Here is an 18,896-nt window from a genome sequence, read left to right on the forward strand (position 1 = left end):
TAAAATATTGCATTAAAAGTAATTGAAATTCTGTGATGAGTTTTATTATTCGTGAAAATAAATGAATCACTAAGAAGAATTTTATTATTTTTGAAGAATAATTACCTTATTTTTGCTAAGAATATTATTACTTTTGAAAATAATTGAATTTCTGCAATAATTTGTAACTTTTCCAAAATTAAAATTTTTTTTAGTGTTTTTAAATAAAATTCTTCTATAAATGCCATTATATTTAAAAATTTATGAAAAAGGTCTTTGAGAATTTTCAAATTCATTTGTTTACAATTCAATTTTACAAAATTTCAATTAATCGTAAATTCTTCAATATTAAAAATCTATTTGAAAATAAAAACTTCAAATAATTTTTTAAAAAATCCGTAATATTAAACTTTCTCAAAAAAATTAATTCCACAGAATTGTTGGTTAAAAATATGAAAAATTCAGATTTTTAAAAATTTTAATTTGAAACATTTTCAAATTCAATTATTTTTAAAAATTCACGCTTTAAATGCTTTTAATATTCAATCATAATCTAAAATTTTAACTAAAATCAATTTTTATATGAAAATTCTACTAGAATTCAATTATTTAAATACAAAAATAAATAATTTATTTAATAATTGAATGTTTCTTAAACTTCAATTCTGGTAAACCATTTTAACAACAAATTTTCAAATAATTGAAATCTTTTGACGAATTTTGATAAAATTTTTAACAATAATAACATTTTTCGAGGAATTTGATTAAAATTCTAGTAAAAATAACTGAAATTCTGCAATTAGTTTTATTAATAATTATGAAAATAGTTGAATTTCTAAAAAGAATTTTATTTTTTACGAAAGTATAATTAAATCCTAGTAAAAAAATATATTATTTATGAAAAAAATTGAATTATTGCGAAGAAAATAAACAATTTGTAAATAAGTAATTGAATTTATGTGAAATTTTTTTTATTTTATAAAAATAATTAAATGTTTGCATAGAATTTTATTAAATTTTTTTTAAATTGAATTCTTATGGAAAATTTTATAAAAATACTGTAAATATTGAAAATCATTGAATTGAGGAAAATTTTTGAAAAAAAATAATTGAAATTTTGACAAAAATTTTATTAATTTTTGAAAATACATAATTGAATTTTGGAGAAGAATTTTATTATTTATACAGATAATTGAAATTTTGACAAGAATTTTATTAAATTTTGAAAATAATTGAATTTTGTAGAAGAATTTTATTATTTATACAGATAATTGAAATTTTGACAAGAATTTTTTTTAATTTTTGAACATAATTGAAATTTTTGCGAAAAATTGTATTATTTTTAAAAATAATTGAATTTTGACAATCATTTGTAACTTCTTTCAAAATTCAATATTATTATCTGAAATTTTAACTGAAATTTATTTTGAAATCAATTTTTCTTAGAAAATTCTACGAGAATTCAATTCTTTATAAATACAAAAATAAATAACTTATTATTGAATAATTGAATGTTTGTTAAAATTCAATTCTCATAAAGAGAATATCAACAAATTTTTAAATAATTGAATTCTTTTGACAAATTTTTTGAAAATTTTTAAGAACCAATTACATTTTTTAAGGAATTTGATTAAAATTGAATTTAAGAATAATTGAAATTCTGCAATGAGTTTTATTAGTTATAAAAATAATTGAATTCCTAAAAAGAATTTTATTATATACGAAAATATTTGAATCCCTGTAAAAATATTATTTATGAAAATAATTGAATGATTGCGAAAAAATTTATAAAAAATTTGTAAATAATTGAATTTCTGCAAAAAATTTTACAATTTATGAAAATAATTAAAGGTTTGCGTAAAATTTCAAAATTGTTTTTAAATAATTGAATTCTTTTGGAAAATTTTATCCCAATAGTAGATATTATAAATCATTGAATTGAAGAAATTTTTTGAAAATAATTGAAATTTTGACAAGAATTTTATTAATTTTTGAAAATAATGGAATTTTGGAGAAGAATTTTATTTTTTATAAAAAGAATTGAAATTTTGATGAGAATTTTTAAATAATTTTGAACGTAATTGAATTTCTGCGAAGAATTTTTACTTTTGAAAATAATTGATTTTCTGCAATCATTTGTAATTTCTCTAAAATTCTCCAAATTATATCGTACAATTTACGAACTTTTCGTCTTTTCTCATTCAAATTATGGACCTTTTTTAAAAAAAATCTGACTTTTACAGACTTTAAGTAAAAGTTACGGACTTACGAACCTAGGGATTTACAAACCTAGTTCGAGCCTTAAGTTCGAAAAAAAATAATTCGAAAATAAGCAAATTACCATTAATCGAAAGTTAAGGATCAATAAGTAAAAAAAACTATCAAAAAAGTAATTATTTTAAAAAAGGGAATAGAAAATTAAAAATTTTTAAAATTTTTTTTACATTTTGATGCGCTGATAACGAATGAAAAGTCGCATCCTGCACGAAGCAGGATTCACTTCTAAACTCAAAAACCGGTGTATAATGAAAAAAGATGAAGCGTTAAATTTTAAAAATAATAGGGCCTCGACTATTAAAAAGTATAAGGGTTCTTAAAATTTGAAGGAAGGATTGTAACAGTGCGCGATAGTCTGACGTAACGCGTTGTGGGAGCGGCACACTGTGGGGTCAACAGCCTCGTCCCTGACGACCATTGTTCACCAACAACCCCGTAGATCGAAAAACTGAAAGGAGAAGAATACATTCTCGCTTAAGACTAAATCTAAACTTGACTCCTTCTCTCTCTCCCTCTCTTTCTCTTTTTCTTTATCTCTCTCAGTGTCAGTGACGTACGCAAGGGTAGCAACGCAGGTGCAATACATACATCCCTCAAGATAATTTTTTTTTCCTTTCAACCCAAAATTTACTGTATTTAAAAATTATCAAACTAATATTAAGAAACATAATGAAAGATTAATGAAAAGAATATTGAATTTTCTCGGTAAAGCGATGAGAGTTGTTTGCAGGTATGAAGGAATGGAAGGGTGCGAAAGGAGAGAAATTGTTTGCAGCCAACATGGAACCGGTTTTGGGGTGGATCAAACAAGTCGACTTTATATCTCTGATGTCCTGAAAATTTTAACAAGTTCAAAACATATTTTTAAAATTTTTCTTTCGAAGCGATTCAAAATTTCCGTTTTTGAAAAAATCGTACTTTCCACAAAAAAAATGCAACTATAATAGTTTTTTTAAATTAAAAAAAACTTTTTTTGTAAATTAAACTTTGTTAAACATTGAGAAAATTTTCATGTAACAAAAGGGTGACAATTGTGCTTCAAATTCTATATGAGTTATAAATATGTTAATTCACGGGGTATTGTTGAGGATGAATAAAGCGATGGGAAGCGCATTACCAAAGAAATATGAAGTAAGAATATAAAAAAGGGACAAAGAGAGGATTCGTAAGGAGTTAAATCCGAATTTCAAGTTACGAAATTCTTTGACTCCAGAAACCCGCTCAAGGATTGAAGTCGCTCGTAGTTACCGTTACTTCCGGCTACCCACCTACCTACCTACCTACCTACTTTCAACCTCGAACTGCATTGCTGCTCACAAATCGCAACTTTCTCGATACAAAGCAATCCCTAAAATTCTAATATCTATTTTATCTATTAAAAAAAAGGGTTTCGAAATTCGTTAGAAAAAATCACTTTCTTTTTATGTTATATAGTAAAGTTTTTGAAAAGAATTTATTCACTCTTTTATTTTTTGGTTTGTACATGTGTAGGTGTACCAAAAATTGATATTTTTCAAAAGAATATTGAATATAATTTGAAAAGAATTTCAATTTTAAACAGAATTTTAATAAAAATGAAATCGACTTTCTAAATGTAAGAGGAATTAATGTCAAATTCGGATCTGAATTCAACGACCCCGAATAAAGGACACGCATAAGCACACACTTGTGTACACATACACACGTGACGGGAGGGAAGAATTTGAACCAAGTTGAGCTGAGTCAAGGCGTAGAAAGGACCAAGATAATTTTTTTCTCAACATTCCATTTGACTTGATAACAATATTCTCAACAGTGAAAATGTTTGCATGTCAACGGAACCTTTTTTGCCTAGCAATTTTATTAATATTTTTTCTCCCCACACGTCGAAAAATTCCATGGATGTACCCCCTGGAAATTCCATGGAATTTCTTTGGAGATTTCATAGAAATTCTGTAAATTTTTAAAATTTTAATATTATTTTAACATTTCTATGACGATTAGAGTCTAATAATAAACTTTGTTGCAATTTATTTGTAAAATTCGTATTTTAAAGTAAATTTGCATTAGGAGGTTGATGTAAGTTGTTAATTGTTATTAATCATCAACTAGCAAATCATCAACTAGCTAACTTCTTACTATACATTTTTTTAAAAAAAATTAGCAATTTTAAAAATAATGGAATTTAGAAATTTTATAATAAAAATTTTTGTTGAAAACACTAAAAAAAATTCAATTTTGGAGAAATTACAAATAATTGCAGAAAATCAATTATTTAAAAAAAAAATAAAATTCTTAGGTATAAAATTCAACTATGTTCGAAATTATAAAAAATATCCCAATTATCTTTATAAATAACAAAATTCTTCTCTAAAGTTCAATTATATTAATAAATTTCAAAAAAAATTCTTGTCCTAATTTCAATTATTTTCAAAAAATTTTCTAATTTCAATGATTTTCAATATCTAGATACTATTTTAAATAAAAAATTTATTTAAATTAAATTAAATTTCCCAAAAATAGATAGATATTAGATTCGGTTATGTAAATTGAATTTTAAGAAACATTCCATTATTCAATGAATTATTATTTATTTTTGTTCTTAAATAATCGAATTTTAGTAGAATTTTCTAATAAAATTGATGACTTAAAAATGAATTTCGCAGTTAAAATTTAAGATAATATTTAAATATTAAAAGCCATATATAGTGAATTTTTAGAAATAATGGAATTTTGAAGATGTTTTAAATTAAAATCTTTGCAAATCTAAATTTTTCATATTTTTAACTAACAATTCTGTGGAATTAATTTTTTTAAGAAATTTTAATTACTAATTTTTTAAAAAATTATTTGAAGATTTTATTTTCTAATATATAGGTATTTCATATTGAAGAATTTACGATTAATTGAAATTTTGTAAAATTGAATTAACAAATGAGTTTGAAAATTCTCAAAGACCTTTTTCATAAATTATTTTAAAAAATGTATTTATAGAAGAATTTTAGTTAAAAACGCACGAAAAAAAATTTAATCTTAGAAAAGTTACAAATTATTGCAGAAATTCAATTATTTTCAAGGGTATTAAAATTCTCCTCAAAAATTAAATATTGCTAAAAAAAAATAAAATTCTCCTAGGGATATATTCAATTATTTTCACAAATAATAAAACTCGTCGCAAAATTTCAATTATTTTTAATACAATTTTAATCGAATTTCTCGAAACATTTACAAAAATCTTACAAAAAAAATCTTACAAAAAATTTTTCAAAATTTTTTTTTAAAAATATTTGTAAAATTTCAATTATTTTCATGAATAATAAAACTCATCGAAGAATTTCAATTATTTATAATACCATTTTAAATTAATTAATCGAAAAATTCAATTATTCTCACAAATACAAAGTTTTCCCCAAGAATTCAATTATTTAAAATAAAATTTTCATAATATTTATTATATTTCGAAAAAAATAATTATTTAAAACAATGCTTATAAAATTCTTATAAAGAATTCAATTATTTTCAAAAATAACAAAATTTTTCACAGAAATTCAATTCTTTTTAGACATTTTAATAAAATTCTTTTCAGGAATTCAATTATTTTTGAAAATTTTTAAAAATTCTTAACAACTATTCAATTATTTTCATAAATAATAAAATTCTTTACCAGGATTTAAATTATTTTTAATACAATTAAAACTTAACTTCTTCTACCTTTAATATTTTTTAAACAATTTTACAGGAATTGCTCAAAAAATGAAATTATTCTTAAAAATTTAATTTCAATTCCTCGAAAAAATCAATTATTTAAAAAAATGTTTTTTTAAATTCTTTGGAAGAATTCAATTATTTTCAAATATTTTTAAAAAATTGTTCGTGAAAAATAAATTATTTTAAATACAATTTTAATTAAATTTTTTTGAAACAATTCAATTATTCTTTCAGATATTAATAAAATTCTTTCCAAAAATTCAATTATTTACATAAATAATTTTTCGAATGAATTCAATTAAGTATGTCGATAAATATCAAAATTGTTTCCAAAAATTCAATTATTTTCAGACATTTTAATAAAATTCTTTGCAAAATTCAATTATTTTCATAAATAACAATATTCATCACAAGAATTCAATTATTTTTAAATCATTTTAAAAAATTCTAATAAAATCTTTTGCAAGAATTCAATTATTTTCGTAAATAATAAAATGCTTTTTATGAATTCAATTATTTTTTTAAAAAATTTAATAAAATACCACGCAGACATTCAATTATTATCAAAAATTTTAATAGAATTCTTTGCAAAATTTAATTAGTTTTAAAAACTTTTTGCAATTCAATGATTTTTAATATCTACTATTTTAATTAAATTTCCAAACAGAATTCAATAATTTAACAAATTTCTTGTAAAAATCTTTGTAAGAATTCAATTATTTTCATGAATAATAAAAATTTCTCAGGAATTCAATTATTTAAATGAGAATTTGCATAAAATTAGTCGAAAGAAATCAATTATTTAACAATTTTTATTAGATTATCAAAAGTTTATTATATAAAAGTTTATTATTAAAAGTTTTATTATATCAAAAGTCAACTTTGTTTAATTTTAATTTCAAACTATACTGCTGCATAGTTGAAAAAAAGAAATTAAAAATGGTTAATCCAATATGGCGGACAGGGAATTTAAAAAAATTAATATATTTTAATAAACTTTGTATTTAAGAGTTTTTAGTGTCAAATTTTAAAAATTTAAATTGATTTGTGTTTCTATAATAAAACCGAAAGTATAATGGAAAATGAAGTTTTGTTTCGTTATCAAATCAAAACCTAAAGCGAAATTTTTTTCTAAAGGCAAAATATATAGTGATTTTAAAAAGTCATTCAACTTTTCGTTGGAGTCTATTTTCTCCCTTGGGCAAAAAAAATGAATGGGGGAAGGAAGGGGGATAAAAATTTTAAAAAGTTTCCTAATTTGTAAACGCTTCCTGAGGAACAAAAAATCGTAGGTTAAGTTTATTATTCGAGTAAACTTCAGTTCTCTTTTATCGAATTAAAACTATTCTTGAAACTTTGAAACGTTTCCAGAGTTTCACGAAACTTTTCATTTTGCAAAGTTTCATGAAATTTTACACCTATCTATAGCCAAAATAGCTTAGATTGAGAAGGAGAGAGCCAAAATACTAAATATTTTATCACCGCTATGATAACATTATAGGCTTCCATTACCATAACTTCGTGAACAGGCCTCGGATCGACTTTAAGGTGCAAAAAAAGTCGCTTTAGTAGATTTAAAATAGAAAAAAAAGTGTCAGTGTTATCACAAAAATTTTATTTTTTATTCTTCTGATCTTTCACTGATTTCAAAACTTAATTATTTAAAACTTGAATAATTTCGTTAAATAAATATTTAAATACTTCTTGTTTATTTTTATACGGGAATCAAATTTAAAAAATTTCTATTTAAAATCTTCCGAAATTTAATAACTTCTAAAAATTACAACTTTAATTCTCTTAAAATTCAATTATTTTCTACAATTTTTAATCAAACTTCTTCTCGAAATCAATTATTTTTAATAATTTTCCGAAAGTTCTTAGAGAATTCAACTATTTAAATAGAACTTAGAATGTTTTCAGGATCTTAATTTTTGTTAAATAAATCTGTTTATATTGTGACCTTGGGTACAAGAACCCAAAGTCACAATATAAACAGATTTATTATTTAAATACAGAAATTCAGTTCTTTATAATGATTCTCACTGTCCATGTTTTTTAAGTTATTAATTAATTTTCAAAAAATGATAATAAAGAAATTCTTAAAATTAATTTTTCGAAAATATTTTTAAAATAATTTATGAAAGTTAATAGTTTTTCAATTAATATAGAATTGAAAAATTTCTAAACAATTGAAATTTGGTAAATTCTATTTTAAAAAAATAATTAAATTTTTGAAGAATTTCAATTATTAATATAAACGCGATTTCTCCAAAATTTTAATAAATCTAAAAAAGTCATATGTTATTGTTAAAATGTTAAAAATAATTGTAAAAAATTTTAATGTTATTATTTATTGTATGTATTTGAATTTTTGGAAATTTGTATTTAAAAATATTGAAAATAATTGAATTTTAAAAAATTAGAATGCAAAAATTATAAGAATATTATTTTTATCAAAAATATTTTAATATAATTTTTTTTATAGCTAATTTTCATTAATTACCATTTTTAAATTTACACTTGAAGATTTTTCATTCAAATTTTTGAGAAATCAATTATTTTCAAAATTAGCAATTAAAATTCTTTTAAAGTTTATTTTCAAAAATTTTTATCAAACAATTTGAAAAAATCAATTATTTTCAATTAAATTTTACAAAATTTCAATTATTAAAACTCTTTTTTATTGTAAGTTTTGAAAATTTATTTAGTAATTTATAAAAATAGTTGAATTGTTTCGAAGAAATTATTAAAAATTTTAGGAAATAATTGAATTTTATGGAAATATTTGAAAATATTTGAATTCTTCCGAGAAATTCAATTAAATATGTTTTGAAAATAATTGAATTCCTGCAAAGAATTTTACTATATTTATAAAAATAATTGAATTCTTGCGAAGAATTTTAGCATTTATAAAAATAATTGAATTGTTTCGAAGGATTTATTAAGATTTTAGGAAATAATTGAATTTTTGCAAAGAATTTTACTATTTATAAATATAAAAAAAATTTAGATTCAATTTTTATCATAGAATTCAATTATTTTTAATACGATTTTAACTAAATCCTCAAAAAGAATTTTAATTTATATATTTATCAAAATTATGATCTAATACTAGTTAAAAAATTAAACAAATGAATTTTCAAATAAAAAAATTGAATAATTATGGTATTTTCTAGCATTATTATTAATAATAAAACCTTTATTATTCATTTTTTTTATTTTTTACAAATATTATTTATTATTTATTTATTCATAAAAATTATGATCTGTTTTTAATAGCATTTTCAGCCTAAAAACAAAGATTTTTTTTAAATGCTTCTAAAATTATAAAAATCAATTCTTCCATTAGGCAATTTTTTTATGGATTCAAAAACATATATTTTCTACAAAATTACCCATGGATTTCATTCAATGTTGATTTTCAAAAATTTTTAAAAAACACTTTAAAAGAAATTAATTATTTTTAATTAAATTTTACAAAATTTCAATATTTATTGAAACTCTTTTCAATTGTAAATTTCGAAAATAAATTACATTTTATACTAAAAATTATTGCAATATTCGGAAGAAAAGTCGAAAAAGTCGTAATTTTTGAAAATAAGTCGAAAAAATAAAAAGTCGCATTTTTTGAAAATAGTCGAAAAAATCGAAAATGTTATAAAATCCGAGGCCTGTAAACAATTAAACGTCAAATTTAAAGAGAAATTAAGGGAGAGTTGGACAAAATAAAAATTCATACCATACAAATAGGAAATTAATTTTGAAATTCGTGTAATTTTTTACCTACTATTCTAAGGAAATTAATTAAAAAAGTAAAAATGTCGGTACAACAACATAGCAGCGATTTTTAATTAACATTTTAAACTTAATTTTTTTAAATACTTTTTTTAAAAATTATATTCATATCCTTTATATTCATTAATAGAATCAACGCCTCTGGCTAATTTAGAAAAGTCTCTTTTTCCAAACATTATAAAATCGTGAATATAAATTTAATTCACCCCCTTTAATATAACAACCGGAGATAATTAGATTTCTGATTTTTTTTTCTACAACACCTGTGCTACTTGATAATACATCGAGATATATACGCAAGGATTCACTTTTAAATCGCGCTACAGAATATTCACTGACCGCAAGGGGAGAATTTAATGAGGGCGAAAGGTATATTATTCATGCAGACTCTCAAGGGTTAGGGTGCATCCTTTTTTTTAATGAAAGAAATTATTTGAAAAAGAAGAGAGAAAGAGAGAATAGGAATGAGAGGGACAGGAAATGTGTAAGCAAAGAGTCACAGCCCCTTCCATCCCGGATGTCATGATTTCCGACTTTTATCCCTTTGGCCTCGAAATTTCCCCAACACATAAACCCTCCAAACTATTAAAAACTTTACCTTGAATTTTAAATATCAACACATTTACAAAAATGCGAAACATTTAATGTATACAAAGTGGAATATGGAATTAATTTTAAATTACTTGGGGTCGAAAGTGAAAAAAACTGATTTTCTATTTAACGTGCCCTTAAAAATAATCTTGTGATTTAACTACATAACATTTAAAATATTTAATTACAGGCATCGGATCCGAAAAAAATAATGCTCTAGCACGTGACTGTTAGATTTCCAATGTTAATTTTTCGATCATTTTTCTCTTAAAATATAAAATAAATTAAACTAATTTTTTGGGAATAACTTCTAAAATATAATCAGAAAGGGCAGTGAGATGCAAAAGTTTTTATACTTTTAAAATTAATTATCATAAAACACTTTAAAATTATCAGTTGTGTCGGTCATTTTTAATCTCACTTTTTTTTACCAATTTAAAGGTGTTTATTATAATTAATTTTTAAAATATAAAAATTTTTGCATCTAACTGTCCTTTATTTTAGACTTCCTTTCAAAATATAATTCATTTTTAAAATTTTAATTTTAAACCTTGTAAACTTTAATTACCTATTTTTAAAAATTACAACTGTAACCCATTCAAAATATAATTCTTTTTTATAATTAAAAATAAAAATTTTAATTTTAAATTCTAAACGAAATTTAAATTTTTTTAAATTTAAACTAATTTTCTTCTCAAAATTAATTATTTTCAATAATTTTTCGAAACTTCTTAGAGAATTCAATTATTTAAGTACAAAAATTAAAATGTTTATAATAATTGTAACTGCGTAATTTTTAAATGTTTTTTAAGTTTAATTTAAATAATTATATTTATAATTATTATATATATATATTATAATAATCTTAATAATAATTCTAAAAAATTATATTTTATAAACATTTTTAACATAATTACATTTTATAGATACTTGAATTTTCAAAAATACATAATTGAAAATAATAGAATTTTAATAAATAGTAATCACTTTTTAAAAATATTTTAATTTTAATCGAGCTGCCGAATCATAGAAGAACGTATAACCAATGTACTTTTAATGGGTCATGTACCCTTCTTTGATCCAGCAGCTCAATTAATTTTTCAACATAAACTTTATTCATTTCTATCTTTCAATTTTCATTTGAAGATTTCTAATTAAAATTTTTCGAGAATATTGCTTAAATATGCAATTGAAATTTTTCTAAACTTGATTCTCAAAAATCATCTCACGCGGAACGTGTGATATTCAATATATTATTATTATACAAATTAAAAAAATTTTTATTTTAAAATATAAATTTTTGAATAATTTCATATTCAAACTTTAAAAAAATTCAATTATTAACTAATTTACTAATTAATTATTCTTGTTTATTAATTTCAAACGTTTTAATAAAATTCTTCGCAAGAATTCAATTTATTTTCATAAATAATAACATTCTTAAGAAAAATTCTATTAGTTTTCAACAAAATTTTAATAAAATTTCACGAAAGAATTCAATTATTTTTTTAAATAGGTAGTAAAATCCTTACAAAAATTCAATTATTTTTTAATAAAATATCACGAAAGAATTCAACTTTTTTCTTAATTTCTTATAAAATTTTTCAAAAGAATTCCATTTTCTCAAATTTTAATAAATTTTTTAAAGTAATTCAATTATTTTTATAAATATAGTAAAATTTTTTGCACAAATTCAATTATTTTTTTAAATAGTAAAATTCTTACGAAAATTCAATTATTTTTCAATAAAATTTTAATAAAATTTCACGAAAGAATTCAATTATTTTTTTAAATTGTAAAATCCTTAAAAAAATTCAATTATTTTTCAATAAAATATTACGAAAGAATTCAATTTTCTAAGATTTTAATAAATTCTTCAAAACAATTCCGTTATTTTTATAAATAGTAAAAATGTTTGCAAAACTTAAATTACTTTTAATACAATTTTAATAAAACATGAAAGAATTCAATTTTAAAAAAAATTTTAATTATATTTTCACTACTATTTTAATAAATTTTAATAATCAATTTTCTAATTATAAAGTATTAGCAGAGACGATTATTTCAAAAAGTTGAAAAAAATTCTTTTTTTAATTCAATTATTTTCAAAATTTTCAATTAAAACTATTCAAAAAAGTATATTATTTTAAAAAAAAACTCAAAAGAAATTATTCAAAAGAATTCAATTATTTACACAAAAACTCTAATAACATTGTTTAAAAGAGTTTAATTTTCTATTAATAATATTAATAATAATTAATAATTAATTTTTAATAAAATTTTAATCGTAAAATTATTAATTACAATTTACAAAATCGATTGTATTCGATAAATTAAACAAATTTTTTGAAATAATTCAATTATTGTGGGAATTTTTATTAGTATCTATCTATTCTTCGATAGAATTCAATTAGTTTCTATATTTAAAAAAAATGTTGAATGAATTAAATTATTTTAGAAAATTATAATAAAATTCTGATTGTGAGAAGAATTTAATTATTTTCTCATTTAATAAAATTCAATAATTAAATGTTTAATTTCAATTTTATTAAGAAACAAGATTATTTTAAAAACTTGAAAGAAAATGTTTATAAAATTGAATTACTTCCAAAATATTCAATTAAAATTTTTAAAGAAATTCTTCAAAAGAATTTAATTAGGATTTTCAAAAATTTTAATAAAATTCTTCGCAAGAATTCAATTATTTTCATGATAATTGATAATAGTCAATTAATCGATAAAATTAATTAATTTTTTTTCAGTGTATAGAAGATTTAATCTTGTATACACTGAATCTTCTATATACACTTCTATACACTTTTATTAAATCTTCTTCTTCAAAAAAAAGAAATTTTCTTTTTTTTTTTTGTTTTTTCCAAAAAAATATACCTATAGAATTTAAAAAAAAAATTTAAAGTACTTTTATGCTACCCCAAGATAATTTATATAAAAATGAATAATTCTTGTGGTATAGAAAAAATTCTCTTTTGAAAAATTCTCTTTACCATTTTTTCAATAATTAAATATTTGTAAAAATGAAAAGTCACATTTTTCATATGTCAACTGTTCGCCTTTTAAAAGATAATTTCCTTGGAAAGTATATACTCAAAAGGGTCGCACACAGTTTTGAATATTATACCGAAAGGAAACGAAGATAAAAAGGGCTCATGAATTTCAAAGCATCATTGAAATAGGTGTCTCTAATAAAGATCCACTGTATCCTTAAGAAAACTATCATAAATTCAAAACACAATACCTTTTTTCACGAGGTCGACAAAATAAGTCTTGTTCCGTTGTCTTCGTCCAGTGTCACTTATCAATTCTCCATTATGTCAAATAATTGTTAACGGATAACGAATGAGTTCAAAAATTCCAACGTGTTTCTAATATTAAAAGCACCTGTAAAATTCCAACCAAAAAATTTAAATATTTGAAAAAACATTTCATTATAATGTAATCATTAAAATATTTTAAAAAAGTATAAAGAGGTTTAATAATTTCTAAACATAACCTTAAACTGAAGTGCTTACAACTGAAACATAACCATAAAAAACTTCTTTTAATTGGTAAAATTTTTTTCATACAATTCCGAATGACTGTTTGTCGGCTTTCACGAATTGCAAAAAATAAAAAAAAAATGAAATTTGTATTTTTTGGGAATCACATCTTAACATAACATTATTATAATAATTAATTCGCACTGACACTAGAAACTGACAGAACACCTCTGAAGAATATCTAAAGGTGTTTCTACAACTATCTTTTCATTGGCACGAGCAAAATGCACTATCAAAGGGACGCAAAAATTATTATTTTCAATTTCTCAATAATTTGGTATAATTATTCTCCTTATTTAAAATTTCAATCGAAATTTGAGAAAAGAATCTTTTCTTATTTCAAGGGTAAAGTCTCATGATGAGTAGAAAACGTATAAATAAAAGTAAAAACAGAATTTCATGAGGTTGAGTCCACAATAAGATAAATCATTCGATTCGATGCGCAGTAGGTACGCGCACTCATGCAGATTTTTATGAGAGTGAAAAGGATGGTGCTATATCTGACTATCTCACTTGCACTCATAAAATTCTGCTTTCGGTTTTACCCAACGGAAACGGAACTAATATATTGGTTTAAATGACGTGAAATTTGTAAGCAATCATTTTTTATTAATTTCTATAACAATTTTTTTTCTGCACACTGACACTTTTTACAAAAACTACCAACTTATCATATGAGCGAGTCCACGTCAACTGATCACAACATTTTATGATTATTTGAGCAAATTTGATAAAATTGATAATTTGAGTTAGTTAAAGGGTTAAAAAAAAGAAATACCAAATATTTTTGAAAAATTTGAAATATTTTCCAAATTATTCAATTTTGAAAATTTTAGCATTATTTTTTTTTATTTATCATAACTTCCGTTATTTTAAAGCAATTGAGATGGGTTTTGTATTAAATTACTCGTATTTACAAGCATTTTAAAACAAAAATATTAACCCAAAAAAATTTTAATTGTTATTAACAAAAAATTGTTTATTTTTTAAATAATTCGAAAAGTATATCTTTGATTTATTTCAAAAAATTCATGAACATTCTTTATAATGTCCTGAAAAATTTAAGACCTTAACAAAGTTGGTATCTATAATAGTTTTTGAGAAAAAAATTATTTAGTGGAGCCATGCAGACTGCTATGAGCCGTTGCGCGCGACGTGACTTGCGCAGTAGACACGCACAGGTAAGCTGTCATTCTTTATCGTTATGTCGATACGTTAAATGTTTCTAGCTTACTATTTATTGTTTAATGTTCACATAATTATATTAACCTAAACAAAGTGTGTATTTTATTCTATAAAATAACCTCTTAAAATAAGACGTATATTCTCGTTACCTGTTAATACAATTTTTCAAACTGTATAGTTTTTCATGTTTTTTTCGTAAAGTGATGTGCTCGTGAATACATTTTGTTTATTTGAAATTGTTTTTTATTTTCTTCCTGTAGTACATGAGCATTTCTTAATTTAAATAAAACGTAAAAATGCCATTTAAGTTTTGTTGCAATCCTTTAAAAAAACCTAACCATAATTATTGCACAAAAATAAGTCTGCGAAACATACCAGCGCCGGACATTTGGGAATAATCATGCGCCTCTGCGGCAATATTATCGTGCAACATTGCGAGGCAACATTGCCGCAAGGTTACGTGCTATCTGGAAAATAATTTCTTTAAATAATCTCAGGCTGCGCAATAAATTTTAACTGACTAGCTATACTATCATTTTTAATTTATTTACATAAGGGGTCCTCCACAAACCACGTGGCACTTCACGGGAAACGGGGTGGGGGGGGGGTCAAGCTATTTTCTACGATAAGAGGAAAAAACAATAATTGATTGGTTTAAATTTTTCATCTCTAAATTTTATGATAAAATAAATTATGTGAATAAGACAAAATTCGTCACTGATAATAATACCTTAAAGTTTTTAAAATTATTAATTAAAAGCATCTGGATTCTGTCACCTTGTATTGACAAAGAGTCGTATAAGGAGAAGAAGATTATTCTTTTCCTATTAACTATTAACTACATTGTGGCGCCATCTCTTGTAACTTCTCAAAAACGCGATAATAAAAATTATTCAATCTAATCAATATTAGTTATTTTAAATAAAATTTATTGTTTTTATACAACTGTTTTATCAAAAAATGTCGAAAAATTCTTATTTTTATTTTGTAGTAGTTATCTTGAACAAAAATTATAATTAAAAAATAAAGATATGTTTCTCTGTTGGTTAAACGATCTCAATGTCCCTAGTGGAGAATTTAAGGAACTAAAAGAAGTTTTTAATTTGTAAAAAAATTAAAAAAAGCATGTAATAGTTTATTAACTAAGAAAGATTAATAACCAACTACTACTCAATTAAAAAAATAATTCTTCTTTCTATTAATAAAAAATTTGCATTAATTATTAATATTGTATATTCACTTGACAGTTTTATAACCCGGATATGCGGATGTGGCCAGTAATCATAAATTTCCCTTTAAGTTTGTTGTGTTTGTATATATATTACAAAATGCAAAGCGGAAACATTTTTTTTTAATAATAATTTCGAAGAATGTGCATTTAATCGTGGCAAAACACCATTGGTAGTTTGGCACTAATTTTTATACAACTGTGATAATAATATTCTTTTAACTCTCATCGTCAAGTGTCAAAACGCAAAATCCAAACAAGTGTTATGAATATATTGTATAGAATTAACGTTTAAACCACGTTTAAACTTATTAATAATAAAAATTTAAGTTTATTTCGTTAAAAAAATGAGGGGCTTTAAAGAATTTTTTAAAGTACTTTTAATTCTGACAGTACATTGTTTAATTTCACACGGTGTTAATACAACAACAATTAATGATGGTAGTGTTTCTAAAAATAACAATTTTGAACAATCGTCAAAAGTTGGATGGATTTTTCATGATGAATCTTCGATGAGAAGAATTAGACGAAATGTTGTACAACAAAATAGCGTAAATAATAATCAAGAGAAAAATCATAACCTATTTGATGATCCTTTATGCCGGGATGATCTCCGACGACTTTGTGGTAATACTGATTCACATAATGACGATATGCAACTATGGGAGTGTCTACAATCTTTAAAGGTTTATGTTTATTTATTATTTACTTGAAATATTTTTCTATTCATTAGAATAGTTTGAAATTCCTTCTCACCTGTTTTTGAACCTAACCTTAAAAGTCCAAATCAGAATATACTAATTGCGACAACAATTATTTACTTTTAAAAAATATCTTACTAACATTTAATTTTTATTTATCAATGCAATTTATTTACAAGAACACGGTTGCCACAAAAATTTAATTTCGTTTTTCCCTGATTTTCAGAGAAAATTTTGACTTTTTCCCTGACCCTAAAGAATATTCTCATTCACTCTCAAAATGATTAGATACTAAAAAAAATGTTCCATCATTTATTTAAGAATTTCTTTAATTTTAAAATTATTCAAAAACATCAATAAACATAAAATAACTTCATTTTTAAATAAATATTTAATCATTATTATTTTTCCATAAAAATGAAGATTTTCCAAAATTTCAAATTCAAACCTTTTTTTAAATTCAAGAATATTGTTACTGTAACTTTTTCAAAATTATTGTCATCACTTCATTTTAATTATTATTTTCTAGAAATTTTAACTAAAATTCTTCTTTAAATCAATTATTTTTAATAATTTTTGAAAAAGTTCTTTGAAAATTTTTAAATCCATTTATTTACAATTCGATTTTATACAAAATTTCGAGTATTCGAAAGTTCTTCAAATAATTTCAAAAAAAAATTCTATTAAACTTTTTCAACAAAATTAATTCCAAAGAATTGTTAGTGAAAAGTATGAAAAATTCAGATTTTCAAAGATTTTAATTTGAAACTTTTCCAAAATTCAATTTTTTAAAAATGTTTTGAACTAAATTTCTTCTATAAATCCATTATTTTTAATAATTAATTAAATATTTATTAAAAAAATATGTTTTTTTTAATAATAATTGAAATTTTGTAAAGAATTTTACTTTTTATGAACATAATTGGATTTTTGGGAAGAATTTTATTAAAATTTTAAAAAATAATTGAATTCTTTTGAAAAATTTTATAACGAATTAAGAAAAAAATTGAATTCTTTCGTGAAATTTTATTGATAATAATTGAATTTTTGCAAAGATTTTACTATTTTAAAAAACAATTGAATTGTTTTGAAAGATTTATTAAAATTTTGTTGAAAATAATTGAATTTTTGCAAAAAATTTTATTATTTATAAAAAGAACTAAATTTTTCCGAAGAATATTATTATTTATGAAAATAATTGAATTGAATAATTGAATTGAAAATATAAACAATAATTATTAATTATGTGCTTAATAAGTAAACTTTTTTAAAGTTTAATTTATGCTAGTTCTTCAAGAATTAAGTTATTAAAAATAAATTATTGACAGAAATAGAAAAAATTGAAGGTTTTCATTGTAATTTCATAGTCAGGATTGCCACGCAACCTGGAAACCTGGAAATCTGGAAGTGTCAGGGAATTTTATAAAACTTGAAAAAACCTGGAAAAGTCAGGGAATCTTGATTGGAATCCTGTAAAATTATTGTTTTCTAAAGTTATTGTGCTTATTCTTGAAATCTAATTTTTCTTTAATTCAATTTTCTTAATTCAAATTTCTTAATTCAGTTTTAAAAGAGTTGCCTTTACAATTTATCTTCGCAATAATTTAATTATTTTCATAAATAATCAAATGTTTTTTACAGAGATTCAATTATTTTCATAAATAATATAACTCATCGCAGAATTTCAATTATTTTTAATACAATTTTAATAGAATTCCTCGAAAATTGTAATTATTCTTAAAATTTTATTAAAATTCGTCAAATGAATTCAATTATTTACAAATTTGTTCATAAAATTCTTTATGAGAATTCAATTTTGAGAAACATTCAATTATTTAATAAATTATTTATTTTTGTATTAAAAATAATTAGGTATTTAAAAAGAAATATTATTAA

General features: G+C 21.7%; 1 protein-coding gene across 1 annotated transcript in view; it reads left to right on the forward strand.

Moving 5' to 3' along the window:
• Positions 1–16,166: 16,166 nt before the first annotated feature.
• LOC122503372 (Golgi apparatus protein 1) overlaps positions 16,167–18,896 on the forward strand; it is a 28,702-nt gene continuing 25,972 nt past the window's right edge. Inside the window, exon 1 of the mRNA XM_043613879.1 lies at positions 16,167–16,985. Within this exon, the coding sequence (XP_043469814.1) occupies positions 16,647–16,985 (339 nt within the window). The 5' untranslated portion in view covers positions 16,167–16,646. The remainder of the gene's footprint in view (positions 16,986–18,896) is intronic.

Source organism: Leptopilina heterotoma, unplaced genomic scaffold (assembly GCF_015476425.1).
Source record: "Leptopilina heterotoma isolate Lh14 unplaced genomic scaffold, ASM1547642v1 Lhet_26, whole genome shotgun sequence".
Taxonomy (NCBI): domain Eukaryota; kingdom Metazoa; phylum Arthropoda; class Insecta; order Hymenoptera; family Figitidae; genus Leptopilina; species Leptopilina heterotoma.